The following is a 19,943-nucleotide window of genomic DNA, read 5'->3' on the forward strand; positions in this document are numbered from 1 at the left end:
AGCGGTGGTGGTGGGAGCCTCTCCCGCCTCCTCAGCAGCGCTAAGGATGTCCGACTGCAGCTTAGGCCTGCTCTCTGCTGGCAAGTGGACATCCCCGAGGGCTGCCGGGCTGCCAGGGGATCAGGCCTAAGTCAGCAGGTTGACATCCTCCGAAGGGTCCCAGACTGTGAAAGGGCACAGGCTGGGCTGAGGGACCCCCCCGACTGCACAAATTTTTGTGCACTGGGCCTTTAGTTTGTATATAAAACCCAACTGTCCTTTTTGGAAAGGTTAGTGTTTAGTAGCACTTAGCATATAGATATTTTACACTAAAATGTTTGCATTATTTACAATAGTGTTTTATGAGAATATTCATCAGAGTAATTATTGCTACCTGCTATGCCAAACAACTCATATTCTTCAGTGGCTTGGCACAGTAAAAGTTTGTTTCTCCCAGACCCAATGATTTTATAAAGGTCACATGGCTCTCCTCTAAGTAGTAATGTAAGGATGGATGCTTCTTCAATGTTGGGACACCATTGTTTTTAAGATGGGACCTTTATGGTTTCTGAGTGAGAAGAAGACAGAACATGGGTTATTCACTTGGGAGATTCCATGGTCAGGCCAGCAAGTGGCACATATAACTTCTCTTATTTCTTGGGCAAGGACTTTGTCACATGGCATCAAGCTAACTACTAGATTGGTGAAACAATATTTCTTTGTGTTCAGTAAGAGTAATTGGGAATGGTGGGAAATGTCAGTCTCCATTCCAAAGGCTATGCAAACACCCACACACATATTGAGTGTTCTTCTCCCTTGAATAAAGTCTATCCTAAGCTGGCATTGTTCAATTCAAACGTTCTATTTCATTTGCATAAGCCCAAGAATACCCTGTAAAGCCAATACCTGGACCACTGCTGAACAAAAAAGGTAGAGAAGGTAGTTCTCTCTTCAACCTTTCTTCCTAGATCATCTCCTTCCAGCCTGTTCACCACTCATTCCAAATACCCCGTTCAGATAAGGGGCTCTTTCACAGACTAGCTTTGACAATTGAGAAAATTTCTTTATTTATTAAACTATTCATTCAAATATTTATTAAGTTCATACCAAATGATAGGCAATGGGAACCAAACAAAGAAAATGCCCTGCCCTTCTGGAACTTGTATTCTGATGGGAGAAGATAGATAATTTCAACATAAATGCCCTCTAGGTGAAAATAAAAATTTAAAAGTGTATGTAAAATGGTAGTAAGTGTCATCGAGAAAAAATATACAAAGATAGGGGGACAACTTTTAAGTAGAGGGCTCAGAAAAGATCTTACCAAGATGACATTTGAGAAAACACTGGAAGATTATAAGGGAAAGAGCAATGCTTATATGGGGTGGGGGGAGTCATTTCAGAAAATGAAAACAGTAAGTGAAAGCCTTATGCTTATTTGATTAAAAGCAGAGAGAGCAACAAAATAGAATACAAAGTCAGACAAGTCAACTAGGGCCAGAATTTGTAGGACCCTTAAGCTTCTATAAGGACCTTGGCTCTTACTTTGAATGGGAAAACCCTTGAGGTGCATGCAAGTGGGTGTGTGTGCGTGTGCGTGTGCATATTAAGGCAAGCGGAGTGACATGATCTTACTTTTGTCTTTATAAAATAGTCACTCTGGCTGTTTTGTTGAGGTAGGCTGAATGTGCTTCTATGTGGAAATGCAGAAACCACATAGGAGGTTATAGGAGTTATATAGGGAGTAGATGATAGTGATTCACACTATGGTAGAATCAGTGGAAGCAATGATAAAGGTTGAATTCTGGATATAGACTGCAGATAGAGTCCGCAGAATTTGTGAATAAATTAACATAGGCTGTTAAGCAGGGAGGTCAAAGATTACACCAAAGTTTTGGTAAACTTATAGAATGGAATAGCTACTAATTGAGATGAGGAACACTGCAGAGGGAGCATGAATTGTAGAGGAAGATCTAGAGCTCAGGTTGGGTATATGAAATTTGAGAAGCCTTCTAAACATATAAGTCTAACTATTCAGTGTGGACTTGGTTATCTAAGTTGGGAGTTCATGGGAGGAGAGATCCAGGCTGTAGATATGTAATTTTTCCATGTCTCCTTTTTTTTCTAAGAGAGAGGGGGGGAGAGAGAGAGAGAGAGAGAGAGAGAGAGAGAGAGAGAAAGAGAGAGAAATACTGGCATATATATCATTGGTCTGCTGTACTGCTATGTGCCAAACAATAGCAAATCTTTAGTAGGCCAGTAAGAGACTCTTTAGCAAATTGATTCTGTTAAAATGAATCAACATAGACATGAATAATAAAATTAATTTAAGTACATATATTTGATTACATACTTTTATTTTTTTCCACAGCCATTCTCACTTCTATCTTTTTTCCACTTTTTTTTTATTTCAATGTGTATGAAATGCTCTTTTTTTTTTTTAGGATATACAAACTCCAAGGGTTTTAATGATGTAGCTGTATAATTTCAGGTTAAATTAAATAGTGATCAGAATTTTAGCTAACATAAGCAGATTCCATTTTGGCCATTTAAAAAATTAAACTGCTCTGATAGAGAATAAAAATCAATGACAAAATATGTTGTTTTGGAAGAAATTACAATAATTTCTCTCCCACTGGCAGTCTTAAATCCAATAACTCAAAGGATATAATGAATTAGAATTTATAATAATACATACTGAAGGAAGTCAGCTTTGAAATCAAAAGAAACACCAAACTCTTTGGTGGATTATTTAACAAACAGATATCTCAATATTAGATTAGCTCTTCCTTTTTGGAAGCAAGATTCTAAATGCAACTTGATTCTCCCAGACAGAAACTCTGTCCCCTCAATAATTAGTATTCATCATCTAACAAGAGGAAATGCATGAGAAATAAAAGCTCTGCTCCAACGTGGGAACTTCCTGAGCAGATGCTGAGGAGACCATTGCTATCAGTTCAACAGAGGACAATATCACTTTCCTCATAAAGAAAGTATAACGTTTCTTAAGAAAATCTTTACAAGGAGCAGCTTAGATTTCCTTAAGGAAGCTACCTATGGTCCAAAAAAATTATACCTTACCCTTTTAATTTTACAAATAATACTATTAGAAACAAGAGCACAATTACAAAATTGTATGGGTATTAATTACCTATATTATATACATTATCCTCTATAATAAAATAAATATGTATATTATATATGATATTTGGTCTTTATGGGCAAATAATATTATTGATATTCTAAGGATGAAAAAAATTTTTAATGGGATGCCAGAAGAAAATAATCCATAGAATATTAAAAATGTTTAGATTTCAATTACTTCAATGAAGTAATTTCAGCACTAGTATGACTAGTATAACAGAACTAGTACAGTACTTAAAGAAATATGAAAGAAGGTTTATGATGTCACAACTGAAGACACTAAAAATATAAAAGTAATGACAATCTAAAGAGCTAATAAAAAGACAATAAAAAATTAGCCAAGTCTTTGAACTTTTAATTTTTTCATATCTAATATGTAATTTAAAGAACTTTTCTGTAAAATTATCTATGCCACTATATCTCAAATTTTCATGATACAGTGTCTACTCTAGTACCATGAAGCATATTCTATCTGTGCCTTGAACAATGGTTATTACTTATTAAAATTAATACATTGGAAGAGTATAACATATTAGTTGTAACTCATTAGTTAACTCATGAAATGAATAGCTAGCATTGGTTGTCAGGCAGAATGTTAATTGCATTTCATAAGTGTTAGCTTAAACCTTTTGTTGCTAAATGTGCCACATACATGAGTAAAGGCAGTCATATGTTGCATATGATACCGCATAGAGTTCTTAATTTCCCAAGGGCAAAGTTTCCTATGGAGATTGGCAGGACAGCATTTATTCTTCCCAGAGCCTTTTATTAACACAGCTGCTAGAATTTCTAGTCATTTTGTGTCATGGTATTTCTACTCTGGGAAGTGGGGGTGAACAATGGATTAAATATGGAGAAATCATAAACGGCCCTTTGCACCTTAAATGTTAGCCTCAATGTGCAATTGAACACATTTTACACATATAATAGTTGAATAAAGTCATTTGATTTTATTTCAAAGACACTGTGATCAAAAGATAGCAATGAGATCAATAATATGCATTTGGATGTAAACAATTTGCCTTTCCCCCGAAAAAAAACCACTTTTTGCATGGGTGATACTTTTAACAGGGCAGGGTTTTTTTTTTTTCTTCATCTTGAACTAAAACCTGTATTTTTTTCATTAAATTTTAGTCCATTCTAAACATTATTCAAAATTTTTAGATCTTCCACCACCACCAGACCCCCCTCCAGGTCAGGGTATAAGGCAACAAATAGGCCCGAGCCAGCATGTTGGTAACGTGGAAAACTCAACAGAGAGAAAAGGAAGCTCTCTGGAGAGACAACAAGCATCCAACTTAGAAGACACAAAGAGCTCATTGGATTGTCCAGCTAGAACGTCCCTAGAGTGGCAGCGACAAACCCAGGAATGGATTAACTCCACAGAACGCCAAGAAGACATACGGAAAGCCCTACACAAACAAGGTGTTGGACCAGGTGTGTTCTGCACAGTCCCAACAAAGTGTGGACTTTTACCATTTTTTTCCTACCAGGTATTTTAGAAATGGCAGTTGTTTAAGGCTTCTGAAATGCATTTGCCTTGAATCACTAATTGAATTTGGAATTCCGAAGCAGAGCTCACCGGCACATCCCTAAGGGCTGATCCCAATAGGGATTGTTCCTCGAGTTAACCTCTGCTAGGGTCTTTGAGCCTAGAGACTTCCAACCTCCATTTATAGTGCTCATGACACAATTTGAGGGTTTTTTTTTTCTTTTTAATGTTTATATTGAGTACTTTTAAGACCACAAAATTTCACCTTTAATGTCATTTTAAACTCTGCCTCCAACCAATTTGTTCATTTTGACTGAAGTAACTAGTCATTTTGAAAGAAGAACTCACTTCAGTCAAATTGCTGAATTGAAATAATCAATAAAGTTACGAATCAATGCCCAATCACAGAATCCTCAGGTTAGAAAATTTTAAACTGAGTCTATACTTTCTCCAACTGATTAAATTTAGTTAATTGTTAACAATTTAATGGGGGAATGTTCTTGTTTATATATCAAGTTTCCTGGAAATATCACAAAATAAATTTAGTGGTTCATAGTTGGATTTTTTTGGTGAGGGGTGGGGGTGAGGGAGGTTGGTGGTGAGCCTGTTCCAGAAATGCATTTTCTGGATTACCTCTTCTTATGTCAGGATTCCTTGGTTATTAAAATACACACACACACACACAACATTTGAAAGAGTTTCCTTGTACATTCATTTATTCATTTGGACTGAATCTGTTCTAGATATGTCATCTTCACATGCATTTTTAATATTATATTTTGTCACAACTTGGTGCTCAAGGTTTTAGAAATATAGTTTATGCAGTGGCTAAAAAATGACAATATTAACATCTAGGTTTAGTGAAACATTTAAGAAGGTTAAGCATTAAGACTATGAGAGAAGAATCATGTGATCCTTGTCATTAAGATTATCTAAAGAAATAAATACTAAATTCAGTCAGCAATTTTTTTAGTTTTATAACCATAGTAATAATGATCAATACCTAGAAAAAGAAAAAAAAAGCTAGTGGAGAGAGAAGAAAAGAGAAGAAAGGAAGAAAGAAAGAAGCAAGAGCCCAGCGCAGTGTGGCTCAGTGGTTGAACACCAACGCAGGAACCAAGAGGTTTCGGGTTCGATTCCCACAGGGCACATGCTCCAGTTGTGGGCTCAATCCCTAGTAGGGAGCATGAAGGAGGCAGCCAGTCAATGATTCTCTCTCATCATTGATGTTTCTATCCCTCTCTCCCTCTCCTTCTTCTCTCTCCAAATGACAATAAAAACATATTTTTTTAAAAAAGAAAGAAAGAAGGAATGAAGAAGAGAAGGAAAGAGGGAAGTGAGGGAGAGAAAAAAGGAAGGAAGGAAGAAAAAGCATTTCAAAGTATTAAATATCTAGTTATGTACATTATTTGTAGAAATATGATGCATAAAGAGAACAGATACGTTATTTATTAAAATGTATGAGTGTCTCTTTTTCTGTTAAGGGAGAATACAGGCTTTCAAATAATGTGCTTCTTTCTCAAGAAACAATAGAAATTTAAGAAGCTTATTTTTAATAGCTGATATATAGTTCTTTATATAATTTGAGAAAAAATGTTTTCATAATTTAAAGTCAAAACCATGTTCTTTCAATCTTAATAGAAATATTAAATTGGAGCCTCCACTAAACTACAGAAATTATTCTCAAAATTTTTTAGTTAAATAATATGGTTCATTGTATGCAGGTCTCTTATAATATCTTTAAATTTTGCAAATGATACGTAACATTGTATATGTATTCCAATACATCTTTTAATTTAATTCTGCTTTAGTTCCTATTGTAGGAAATGTTTGTTGTACATGGAAATTTCTTTTAGTTTTCAAGCTTTATTAAATCTCATATTTTTAATTTTCCTAAAATTCAAAATGGTAAAACAGTTCATCTTGAGCTAAATATTTAAAGTTAAGTTTGTTTGTCAACATGCTGCTGTTTAACTTAGCACTTTATGTTTCTTTTTTTTTTTCCAGAGGAGACCTTGGTGCCCTACAGCAAGCCCAACTTTCCGTCTCCAGGAGGTCACAGCTCATCCGGAACAGCGTCTTCTAAAGGATCCACTGGACCTAGGAAAGCTGAGGTGCTGAAGGGGGGCCACCAGCGCAATGTCAGCGACCTTCTTGACATAGGCTATATGGGCTCAAATAGTCAAGGACAGTTTACAAGTGAATTATGTAAGTGCTGTAGGCGATTGAAAAGGCAATGGTGATCTAGAGAGAATATCTGCGTAGTAACGTAGGGGAGGAAAACGTTTTACTCAACCCTCTTAGGTTCCCTGGCTGTATCTGAAATTTAAACTGACAAAGATTAACAGGAAAAAAATACATTTTATTAAGTTTTTGCATATACATGGGAACCTTCTCAAGAGGATGAAGGTCTAAAAAACTGACAAGTGGCGGAAACTTTTCTACCTTTTAGACAAAGAAACAATACGTATGTAAAGAACTGACCACATAGAAGGGTTTGAGCTAAGGGTAGTGAATGGTGAAGAAGTAACTAGGATGATAAAGGTTAGTTTTACAAGGTTTATTTATACAGATGTCTCAGCCCCAACTCTTGTGATAAGAATGTCCTCCTTCCTCCTGGCACTGGGGGCAGGGTAACTGTCACAGGGCAGTTGTATAATCTGTTTGAGGAAACAAGGGTGAACGGGGGAGGCCAGAGTGACCTTCCAGCTTCTGCTGTGTCCTCAAACTCCTTCACTTCAGATATAAAATATTCCAAGGTGCTGTATTTTGGGGTAGCATGTCCTGAACCCCATCAATAACATTGCCACAATAAACAAATTTCACAATAGTAGAAAACTTGCTCTACTATGAGATCAATTATAATTTTGAGCAGGTTTGTTTATAACTTAGACCATTGCTATTTACAGTAGTCAATTTAATAAACATGTCCTTTCTTTCAAATTTGATTTATATTATTCAAAAATCATCTTAACATAGCCAATTAGTCTTAATACTTGTAAGTTGATTAAATATGGTCCACTCTGTAGCTTTCTTTGCCTTTATAACTGAGTATTAGCTTTTTGGTAGTTTTAAAAAACTTCCTTAGGAATTCTTTTTTTTTTTAATTTGGTGAATCAACCTTAAAATGTTGATCTTTGATTTTAGTTAACTTAAAATACTTTGACTATTACAACATAACTTAGAAATAAATTTCTCTTTTTGAATAGGGAACCAACATTGGTGCCTATTACAACTAATCTGTTTTCTAAATATAAAGTACTAGGAAATAGAGAAATTTAAAATGTTACTGTATGTCACAGTAGAAAGCATTGAACTCTTGTTAATTTCATCAGGAAAGTTACCAATTTTGCTATTCTATTTCAGAATAATAGTTGCTGAATATGTTCAACTGCTTCTTTCAATACAGTTTAAAAACACTCCTAAGGAGCAGCCCTGGGTTCCAATCTCAACTGCTTACTGGTTATGTGAAAAGAGAAACTAAACTGCCTTCCTAATCTTTTTTCTTATCTAAAATTTTACTTGCTATTATGCTCACCTGGCAGACTGGGGATGACATGAAATAATGAAAACTAAAAATACTTTCAAAACTTTAAATTATTTATTGATATGAGTTATTGTTTCATATTACTAACTTGATTATTACTAAGCTATGTTTATAATTTTTATTTTGATTCATGAGTACTTGGATTTTTCTTTAACTTTTATTTTGGAATAATTATGGATTCACAAAGGTGCAAAATAGCTCCAGTTGAATTTTAAATATCCAAATTCCACAGGATTTCTTTTTTCCCCCCCTTCCCATCTCATTTCAGTAAAATTTCTTAAATTCACAAACTCATGGACTCTATTTGATGATGTCACTTTCACTTATTATCTGTCCCTCTGGTTTTTGGTATGCTGGATAAAGGATACTGCACTTAAATGCAAACTTACTTCTGATTTGTTTTTCTCTTTATAGAGTAACTGAGATGAGACATGCAAAGCTGCTCTGAAGGACCATCAGGTCTGAACTCATGGAAGTGATGACACTTAAACAGTGCAATGAACAATTTCTTTATTTATGTACTATTAAAAGAACTGTAAATGCAATGTAAAGACACACAGCCACACATATCCCACAGATATTTTCCTTGTGTTCTTCTGTTACGTACACCACCCACCTTAACTCTTTCTTGTCAGGAGTAAACAAAAAAGAAAGAAAACAAAGCTCGCCCTCCAGGAAGCAAAGGATTTCCTCTGTATATAATTTCTTTTGTGCATTGCTATGCAAGCTCACTCTTTTTAGCTCTGTTCACATTATTGTCTGTTCTTATTGGTCTGTTGTACTATATGTGAATTAATAGGCTGTGGTGCCATATATTAACTTTTAATTGTGTAACTTTTATGTTTAAATTTTGCACTGCAATTTTATTTGGTGATAAGCACAAATCTCTACTCCTCGTGACATGAAGAAAAAGACTGAATGTGAAGGGAGTTGCTGTACTGTAAGCTAGGTTGGATAACGCTGATTGTAACCAATCACGTTGGATGGTTTTTGGTTGGGCTATAGAAATAGGAAGATGTGAAGGACAGTGGTGTTAGTGAAGTCTTCTTTGAACATCAGGGACCAAGTCAATAAAAAATAAAAAAAAAAGCAGAATGGTGGCTTTTACTGTTGATAAAAGTGTGGGTCAAAAGAAGGAAGTTTAAGACTTAAGACTGAATAGGCATTAAACTATACAAGTAGCGAAGATATACTAAACTTGCTTTAAGACATAATAAGGAAATTAAAGCTATATTTAGAATCAGCTTTACCTCTTGTTGTAATTGACCCATCTGAGAATTGCAACAAGCAAAAGGAAATTAAGGTGTTTCACAAGAGCTGTATTTATATTACAGTTTTTTTTAAAAAAAAAGCATTTTCTGAATTAACATAATTAATCTCTCCAACTCATTAAGTCAGAATATAATATGATGTTCCCCAAGGAAACAAACCAAATGAACTCTAGAATATCCAGCAAATAGTTAAAGAGGCAATTTATTGTTAGGACATACTCGGGCTGCTTCGAAATACAAAAACTCTATTGCAATATCTTGTTTCATCTTTCTAATACATGTACAGTACACACTAGAGGATAGAGCTGCATCACTTCAATTCATGACTTTTAAAATAATAATGCAGTCTATATGCAACTTTGTGTTTCATTTGATGAAAAAGTGAAGTTTATGCCACCAAATGTACAGCCAACTTGTAAGTGCTTAAAAAGCAGTGCTCAGAGTATGTTCAGTTCACAGTAAGTAGACTTATTGGAATAAATATTTTATGGTACACTTTCAGAAATGGGCTACCAACTAAAATATGTTTGACCCATTTTGAATGAGTAAATTGAAAAGAAAAATTGAAAAGGAGAAAAATGCATGTTTATACACTTTTTAAATAAAACCGAACCTGGTAAATGGACATTAATAACAGTGTCCTGCCTCATTTGTTTTCACGACGTTGAGAACAAGCATTTCCTGAATATCAGTCATGTATGGTCAAAATGAATATGACTTTGAAATATATGTTAGCTACTCTACATGTATAGTCAGTCAAGTAGAAGAGAACTTTCCACTTGTGACATTTTCCCGTGTGCTGCCTACACAATTGTAAATTCTCTAGTTATACTTTCTCATGTTTTTCCTATGATGTGTTCAGTAGTTGATACTTTAAAGTATATTCAATATAATGATAAGTAGGTATTAATTCTAAAATACAGGACCCATTGGAATGGTAAATCATTGGTAACTGAGCATTTTTGGCTCAGTCATCAAATGTATGTCATATTATTACAGTAATGGCAAAATTAAATGTGTCCATCTTTTATGTCACCTGAGGCTGCATTGACACAGGCACACATTCAGAAACTCAGTGTTCTTTATGGGCCCCAACTCCTGTCATGCACTTCATTTCTTCATGGAGGAGAAAATTCTGAGACACACATATTAAATACGTCATCAACTTTCTCCCATAAGTGTCTGAATTTTAATTCAGTTTGACTTCTTTGGGACAAAGAGACTGGGGAGGATGAGAAATTTCTTCTCAGAATGAGTGCATACTTAGTCACAACTGTAGAATGTGAGGAATTTAAAATTTTAGTTATGCAGTTCCTTACTTCATCTCTTTCTATTTAAAAGCAAAGTTTTGTTCATCTATATTTCCTTTTTACATTCCTCTACAACCCGATGTAATCTAAAACCTTAGTTCATTACACATATTACACATAGCCTTTTGCCCCTGGTAACTGGCAGGTGTACGTGACTAATAAACCATGACTTCAAAAACAGAGTATATGCACACAGGTGACTTCTGGAATAAGATTGGGCATGCATTGTACCTAATTGTCTCCAGTACATAAAATTCACTGTTATGGTTATATTATGTCAGGGTGGACCTTATGGTGTCTTGGAATATTCTTTTAGAATAGTCCACCTTGCCTATTAAATCTAGTTTTAAATAAATTGGTTGGTCAAATATTGCACATAAAATACCATCCTCAAGTAGATACAGAGCACAATAAATAGCTGTGGCTATCCACATGAGTTCAGGAGCACTACCAAAACATCAAGGCTTTGTCAGCTTGCCATAGGTAAAAAGCTTTTAATTCTTATAGGTCAAAATATCATTAAAAATGCAAGTATGAGAAGTATCATGAATTTTCATTTTGTAGCCAATTGAATGACTGGTTAGAAATTCACTGAGCTCACTCTTCTGCAGATCTAAACAGAGACAGGCCCACATACGCTGTTAGTTAGAAGGAACTCTGGGTGGGAGAGGATGTAATCTTACCTGCACACAAACAACACTGGTATGCAGTCGTACCCCACAGCACAGCTCCATTCATAACAGGCAAAGTCTCCATTGGGACATAGTAGAATCAGTGCCCAGCTCAGGTATCCCTCAGTGTATGCAGGCAGAGTCAAACAACCCCTTCTCCAAAAATTTTCCATGCCATATTTAATGTAAGGTGGGAGAGTACAGGGACATGGAAACAGTTGATTCCTTCACAGGATTAGAATCCAGCTCAAGAGAGAATATAGGAAAATCAAGATCAACATGTATGCAACCAAAGGAAGAAAAAACATCGCAAGTTTACTTGCTTTAGGTAACAAAACAGATTAAATGGTTTTCTATGCCATGGTTTAATGCTCTGGGTATTTAGATATATTTTCAATGGGGTTTGAGTTGAAAATTTGTAAAAGCTTGATAGAAAACCTCCAAATTTCTATTGAACTAATTTGTGTAATTGTCCACTGACAACATAATGATAACAATACCAATGAACTCTAAACTGGTTTATTTTCTCCACTAGAAAGTGATTGTGTGTCAGTATTAAAAAATGCAAACCATGACATTCACTAATTTGTTCATCTGCTTCTGTATATTGTATTTATAGAATTACATGACAAGAATTGGTGTAATGCAACATGTCTTTCCACATTACCTTAGAGGTAAAATTACTTTTATTTTACTTCTCTTTAATGTGTACTTCAAATGAAACACCATACATTTTAAATGAAATTCCATTTACTAAGTTTTCTTATCTCATAATTTTTAAAAGCATTTATTGTGACTTTAAAGTGTTGCAAGATAAGGGATTTTGTGGCCGTGGGTAGACTTTTTATATTTTGTTTTATAGGTGGATTCTTTTTTAAATGTACTTTGTTTACGTCACCAAACAGCATTCAAGATCTTAATGTTTCATTTGATGTTGTTAGATCAGAAAAGAAATTGGCGTAACATTGATTAATAGTATTGTCAAAGAATTGTGTATTGTGTACTCACTGGGAAAAATAAAATATATTCACATTTCAAATTTGTTAAAAAGCCATTTATGTAAAACAAACTTGCTTATAGACAAATTATTAACAGACAATACTATCACTTTTAGAACTCTGTATTAATATTTTGTGCCCAAAAGCATAATCTTCTTTTCTCATTTGCTATGGGTTGGGCAATGATAACTAAAAATTGGCATTGATATAAAGTAGTGACTAAAGGACATAAAGGACATTAATGAAGAATGTAAAAAGCATTTGAAATTAAAGTTTTCATTCTATTTACCACTAATTTCCAGATCTGGCCTTCCTCACCCCAAAAGACTTTCATGTAGAAAGAACAAAAACTTCTTATCTACAAAATTACTTAATAATATATATATATCTACATATATAAATATATATTTAAACTAAGTGTGAGAATTGGACAAAAGTGGATATTAGCTCTAGAATAGCTAGCAATAGCTTTTTTAAAAAAATGATGTTTATGTTGAAAAGTTATCATAGTGACTGGGTAGAAAACATTTCCTATTTGTATCTCATAAATATTTCATTATTTTTTACTTTTAAGTACAATTATATGACCATTGTCTCTAAAAATAATTTATGTGTTCTTTAAAATAGTAATCATAGTAATAGTATAAATAAAAAGGAAACTAAATTTGAAGCATTCATTTAAAGTATCTTAAAAACACATGGTAAAAGGGCAATACAGTTTTATTTAATTTAGATTAACAATATGAAAATAAAATAGCATTAGAATAATCACAAATAATGTTGCATTAATAAAATACATTGGTAATAGATATATATGGTTAAAGACAATATATTAATTACCAATATGATAAATGGTAGAGAAATTTAAAATTAATCATCGCTTTATAGAATTTAAGTATATTATGGAAACACAAATGGAAAAAGTGAAAAATTATCAGAAGCTTTATTAAAATAAAAATACACTATCTCTCTTGATTATTCTACCTTAGCTAGAAAAAACATGCATCAATGTTGTAAGAGAGAATTTAAACAACAAATAATAATTAATGTCCTCAATTTGTGAAAATAGAATTTATCTCTTCCAAAGAAGAGCTTTGTAAAGTTCATGCTAAATTTCACTTCATGGTAGAGATGTGAGTAGAGACTGTAATAACAGAAAGCCAATTTGTAAGATTTCAAAAGAAAAGATGAGTAGAAATGCTAGCTAGAAGGGGAAGACACTATGCTATCTCCAAAAGGTTTCAAGAACTCTTTCACCTTGATGAATTTGGTGGTCTTGGTTTTGGTCTTCAACCTCAGAAGGAATTTTCTCAGGCCCAGAGAAGGTGCACAAAAGTGTTAATAAACTGTCAAGAAACCCAGAGACAGAGGCAAGAAATCTGCATGGTTGTGTGTTTAATTTATAAAGGATTACAAAGTTGACCCGCTTTTGCATCGTTTAGTCAACACATTTTCTCTTTGCAGTAGTCAAGTTGTAAGAAAAACTTAGTAACTATCCAAGAAAGGTATGTCTGTGATTCAAATACAATGACCATGGGATCCAGGCCAATGTCAAGGACAGGGAATTTGTAGGTCACTCTAACTTCCCTAGATCATAGCACCCTAGCATCCTTTCCTGTAAAATGCTTTGACAATGAATACAAGCTCTAGGTCATAGATATTTTGCTTGACAACATTTAGTGTTCTTCTAGACATTTGTGAATAATGTTTCTGACCAACTGGCCTTGGGGTTTTTATTTGTTTGTTTGTTTGTTTATTTATTTATTTTGCAAGCAGGTATTGAAACATTATGCTAAGAATTCAATTTTCAGAATAGTTAAAACAGAAATAGCTTTTCCTTCATAAATTTATTAGTATCTTCTGTTTAATCTGGCCTGGATCTCTAGTAACATATCTTTTTTGATGAATGTTTGTAAGCTAAGAGGAAAGAGGCAATGAGCAAACAAGTGTTTCAAAAACACTTACAAACAATACAATCTGCATTAGCTTCATTTATACCCCCACCATCAATTATCATATTCTAGCATTTCTCGAAATAGTCTATGGAATTTTTTAATAAAATTTTAACCCTCGCCCAAGGATATGTTTTTATTAATTTGAGAGAGAGAGAGAGAGAGAGAGAAACATCTATCATCAAAGGCACCCAGACTAGAAATCAAACCTGAAACCTGGGTATGTACCCTGGCAGGGAATTACGGTAAACTCATGACCTTACAGTGTATGGGATGACACTCTAACCAACTGAGCCACACCGGCCCATAATATTTTAATAGGTATTTTAAAAATAAAGGAAAATATAGATGAGTGGAAGTTCCAGGGTTGGTTAAGTATGTAAAGAGATTTCTTTACTACTTGACTCCTTTTCAGCTCTGTTCATATCTTATATGGCATTATACTTTTTGTTCTGGGCCTCTTGTGAGACTAGCACTATGTGAAACCCACCTTGAGAAATACTCTCATGGAAACTGTCCTCCCTCATTCTGGCCCTAGGCCCTACATTAGTGGTCCCAGAGACATTTCTGCCAGGCCTTCCTTGCTGAGGTTTTTTAAAGTCAATATTAAGTCATGAGGAAGAAACATGTGAATCTCAAGTGTTCTGATTAGATGATGGAGAAAAAATGTGCAGTGAGGTAAAATTATATGCATTCTCCCCATTTCTGAGAGTTTCAAATGGTTAATTATGATCATGATCAGCACTTTAGCAACAGGTAAGATTGCATTTTATTCTTTAGGTTTTCTACAATTTTTTTTGTTAAAACTCCAAATCCTTAGCCATAAAATATACTCATTATCTCCCCCCACCCAGTTCCCAGCTTTCACAAAATTCATTCATTTTTAAAAAGTACTGTCTGGTTATTACTAGGTTTTACTTCAAGTGGAGCAGTGCTGAAAGTAATAGTCAATATCACAAAATATACAGAACCAAGTTCCTTTGGGGTGGGAAATATAGCTAATTAGTAATAATGAAAATCAGTGTTCTCAGAAAGGGGTAAATATAAAAGTACAAAAGGGAAATGGGGAATTACCATTACATGAACTTTCACTGGCATTAAGTGTAAAAGAAGAAGATAATGTTAAGAGGAAATTAAAGTGAAATGAGGGAAGTAAGGATTTAGATTTACTTGATTAATTTTGAATGATGGTAGATAAATGCAATCAATAACTTAAATGCCCCATCATAGCTGATTTGAGAGTAGTTACCTTTGGGTAACAGTTACTCTAATATAAAAGATGAAAAAGACAAATGGAAGCAGCCTGAAAAAACGAAAGAACACATGAGGAGAGTAAGCCTTCAGCTTAAGAAAAGGGATTAAAACATTTTTAATAAATATGCAAGTATTTCTTAGGCAAATAATTATCCACCAAAGATTAAATCCCTGTTTCCATAATGTCAGTGATGCTAGTTTTTTCTAGCATTTCACTGGTGTTTTAAGTATATTACAATTATACCTAAAATGTATGGCTCCAACATATATACATATGATAGTAAAGCATAAATTTAAAAGAATACATGTTAAATGCACAATATCATCTATTTTATTAACTGTTTTTATCATGAAATCTTAATTGAAAAGATATTTTGGATCTATTCTAATAACATTCCAAATAAAAGCAATTATTATACTTAAAATGTATTATGTAACCAAGAGATATTTTAGGAGATGCACACACACTCACACACACATATGCATACAAACATCTATAAATATAAAAGCCTATGTGGTCACTATGACGACACACTGACCACCAGGGGGCAGATGCTCAATGCAGGAGCTGCCCCCTGGTGGTCAGTGTGCTCCCACAGCCAACCTCTCTTGGTTCCTCCCCCGCAGCCAGCCAACCTCCCGTGGTCTCTACCCCCAGCCAGCCGGTCCCAGCTGGTCCTGATCGGCCCCGAAAGGCCCCAATCGCCGGCCAGGCCATGAGATCCCACCCATGCACGAATTAGTGCACCGCGCCTCTAGTCCTATCTAATAAAGAGGGAATATGCTAATTGACCCTCACGCCATCACAAAGATGACGGCGCCCACAGCCACAAGATGGCCGTCAGAGAAGGGCAGTTGTGGGCGATCAGGCCAGCAGGGGAGGGCAGTTAGGGGTGACCAAGCCAGCAGGGGAGGGCAGTTGAGGGCAACCAGGCCGGCAGGGGAGGGCAGTTGGGAGCGACTGGGCCAGCAGAGGAGGGCAGTTGGGGGTGATTGGGCTGGCAGGGAGCAGTTAGGCGTCTATCGGGCTGGCAGGGGAGTGGTTAGGGGGTGATCAGGCTGGCAGGCAGAAGTGGTTAGGGGCAATCAGGCAGGCAGGCAGGCGAGCGGTTGGGAGCCAGCAGCCCCAGATTGTGAGGGGATGTCTGACTACCAAGGAGTCCCAGATTGGAGATGGTGCAGGCTGGGCTTAGGAACACCCCCTCCCCAGTGCACGAATTTTGTGCACCGGGCCTCTAGTATATAAATAATTTTCAATTCGGTAGAATCCAAGAAGTGATGACTACACTTATGGAGTATAGGAAAAGGGCACTAAACAAATATTATGAGGACCAAGATAAGTATCTCAGACCAAATAATGCTTCACAAAATCTCTATTTCTCTTTTAAAAATTATAACAACATAATTAAATATAAATAAATGCATTTATATTTATATGCATGAATCTATACACATGCACATTTGTTTATGTGTGTTGTGTGAACACACTCATTTTTATATGTATTTATATTTATATATGTATGTATATACTTATATATAAATATACATCATATACATCACATACATAATACTCATAGTATACATGAAGGAATGGATATATTCTTGCTTGAATACTAAATGTTATTTTTAAATGAACAAATGTATACATAGTATTGTGCTTGGCACAATGTAGTGGCAGGCAGGTGATGATAAATAATAGGATCTCATTATAAACTATACGGCATAGAGCAAACATTAGGCCAGAAGTAGAAAGTGAAGCAAACCACATAAGACTATTAATTTTACAGAAATCAATTTTAGGAGTTAACAGGTGGGAGAGAACACTAAGGGTTGGTATGGGCAGGTGAGATTTAGTGATAAAAGGGATTGAATTGGTTTTGAATGGGAAGAAGCGATAGAAGATAACCAGGAGGAGAGGACGTAGGTAAGATATAGTCCCTAGCCTACAAGAAACAGCAGTCTACTGAGCGAGCCAGTCAACTGAACCAATATTTCCAATTGGTACAATCCATGATATGATAAACATACTCAGCAAAGTATAGTGGAGAATGGAAAGTGTGTACCTAACTCAGAATCTAGAATTCAAGTTAGGCATCCCAGTCTGAATAATGCCTCTGAGGGTTTGTATTCCTCCTTGACAAAGGATTTAAATGAGGGCTTCATGTTCCCTATGCAAAAGCACTGAGCCTTGAGATAACATGGCATAGTAAATACAGAAGAGTAAATGGAATACTCAATGAACAGAATGTTTGGAAAATAATAATAGAACAAATATATAGTGGAGAAAGAGTGAATGGAATAAAAAGCGTTAGACTGGGAATGCCTAGACTGATTTAAGATGGAAAGGAACAAGATGAAGAGTCATATGCTGGCTTCACATACTTCTTTTTCCATTTTGGAGATGCAGGGACGTCATGTCCTCAAAGGGGATTTGTGCTTTTGTAAACAGGAAAATCCAATTCTTCCTTCAAGTTCTATCAAAACTTACCAGGCATGTGGTAAGTTTCCACATAGGAATTGTTATAAAAGTCTAAATCTGTAACCCAAATAAATATCATAGTATAGTAGAGTGGAATATGCCCACTTAGAAAGTGTGCATTTTCATGTAAACAACAGAAATACCAGACAGAAGCAGAATGAAATCAATTGTTGTGAACACAATCCCAAATGGGGCAGAGAGACTTTTACCCACATGCAGTTGAATGCAACAGAGCCAAACAAGACCCCAGGGCTCAAATAAGAACTTCATTAGGGAAAATTAAAAATCATACACAATGCTGATAAGTCTTGCAACAATAATCTGCCTGAGGAACAACTACAAAAAGAGCACAAACAAAACTGTATTCTTCAAAAAACAGATGAATGAAAACAAACATAATGATGTGCAACAAAACTTAGTAGAGAAAAATGAAATTGAAAGCAAATTTTGGTCTTCCCTCTCCCACCTCCCATTCTACCTTCCCCCAGGATCCTAATGAGTTGTTGATTCTCTCTTATTAAAGACCAACAGCAGAAAAGCTTAGAAACACAAAAAATAATTAGAGCATAAGACTAAGTGTGGATAATTATGAAATGGCAATATATAATTAATCACCCATTCCCTAAAAATGTCTCTTTTAAAGTGACTCCATAGTTTTAAACTGCATAAGAACTTCAATTTTGTAATACACACATTCATACACACACCCACACACACACACACACACACACACGGCACACACACATGGCACACAAAGCAATTTGTGACTAAATAAACTTGCTATGAGACTTAGGAGCAATATTCAAAATATTTTTAAATATGTGTTTGCTAGATTAGCTCCCCATGCATAAACTATACCTCTTCAATACTTTATTTGATATATTTCTCTGGTTATAGCCTATCCTCAGGGATTTTAAATTTTTAGTGTTTAATTTGAGTGCTATTAAATTTTTTTCCCTTGAAAACATGTATATTTTTCCCAATTATTTAAGATTTGAGAGAAATTTTCTAAATAAAGATTGTGAATTATTTTTAAATGAGCAAGACTAAAACCCCATGTCTTATACTCCCTTTGCAACTGCCAATTCTCACACAACAGTGAATTGAAGGGCTGCCTGAATATTGAATTGATTTGAATATCCTGGCAACCACTGAATTACTTCACAACATTAAGTTGAATGGCTTTGTGACTTTTCTTGTACAAGCATTCATTCTATTTGGCTAAATACCCTATCTAAAAGCAAACATTGTAAACATATTGCAAAATAAGCTAATTAGTAGTAGAAGCCAAATAAAGAGCAGCAAAAATGTATTTACAAGCCATTAACCACTTGGTTGTTGAACAGTAAGTTTGGGGGTTAAGCCCATCTAAGAAGAGGAAAACATAATAAGGCATCATTTTGCCTTTTCATTTCAAAGTAAATAATATGAAATTCCTCTGAAGAGAGAAACATCTCAGGCAAGCAAAATTTTACCAGGAATTTTTTTGTATGAACAGTGGGTAAGCCAGTAGCACTATCTTCAACTGCAGCTTTGCAAAAGTCATGGCACTATTTTTCAAATAGATCATTTTTAATGTAAACCTTTTATAAAAGCTGAGGATTGAAGTCACAGTAAATATTCCCTCATTCAAGAAAATTTTATTGGTGGTTTTAAAATCTAGGCAGTAGACTAATATTTTTTACTTGGAGAGGTCAATCCAGTTAAGCAACATGTACTTATAGAGCAAATAAAGTCAATATTTTCCTGTGAGAAGATCCTTGCATTATTTTTATATTTATTACTAGAGGCCCGGTGCACAAAAATTTGTGCACTCGGGGGGGGGGGGGCCCCCCGCCCGGCCCGAGCC

At 35.0% G+C, this 19,943-nt stretch overlaps 1 protein-coding gene across 8 annotated transcripts in view; it reads left to right on the forward strand.

Annotated features, from left to right (window-relative positions):
- The window catches only part of ROBO2 (roundabout guidance receptor 2), a 672,125-nt gene extending 662,064 nt beyond the window's left edge, over nt 1–10,061 (forward strand). For 3 of the 8 annotated variants that reach the window (XM_005867326.2, XM_014540613.1, XM_005867327.2), the window contains 3 exons: nt 4,285–4,557; nt 6,620–6,820; nt 8,574–10,061. In XM_005867326.2, coding sequence (XP_005867388.1) covers nt 4,285–4,557; nt 6,620–6,820; nt 8,574–8,575 — 476 coding nt within the window. In that variant the 3' untranslated portion in view covers nt 8,576–10,061. The remainder of the gene's footprint in view (nt 1–4,284; nt 4,558–6,619; nt 6,821–8,573) is intronic. The other 5 variants (XM_014540614.1, XM_014540615.1, XM_005867331.2 and 2 more) reach the window with 3 other exon arrangements.
- The last annotated feature ends 9,882 nt before the right edge of the window (nt 10,062–19,943 follow it).

Source organism: Myotis brandtii, unplaced genomic scaffold (assembly GCF_000412655.1).
Source record: "Myotis brandtii unplaced genomic scaffold, ASM41265v1 scaffold249, whole genome shotgun sequence".
Lineage (NCBI taxonomy): Eukaryota > Metazoa > Chordata > Mammalia > Chiroptera > Vespertilionidae > Myotis > Myotis brandtii.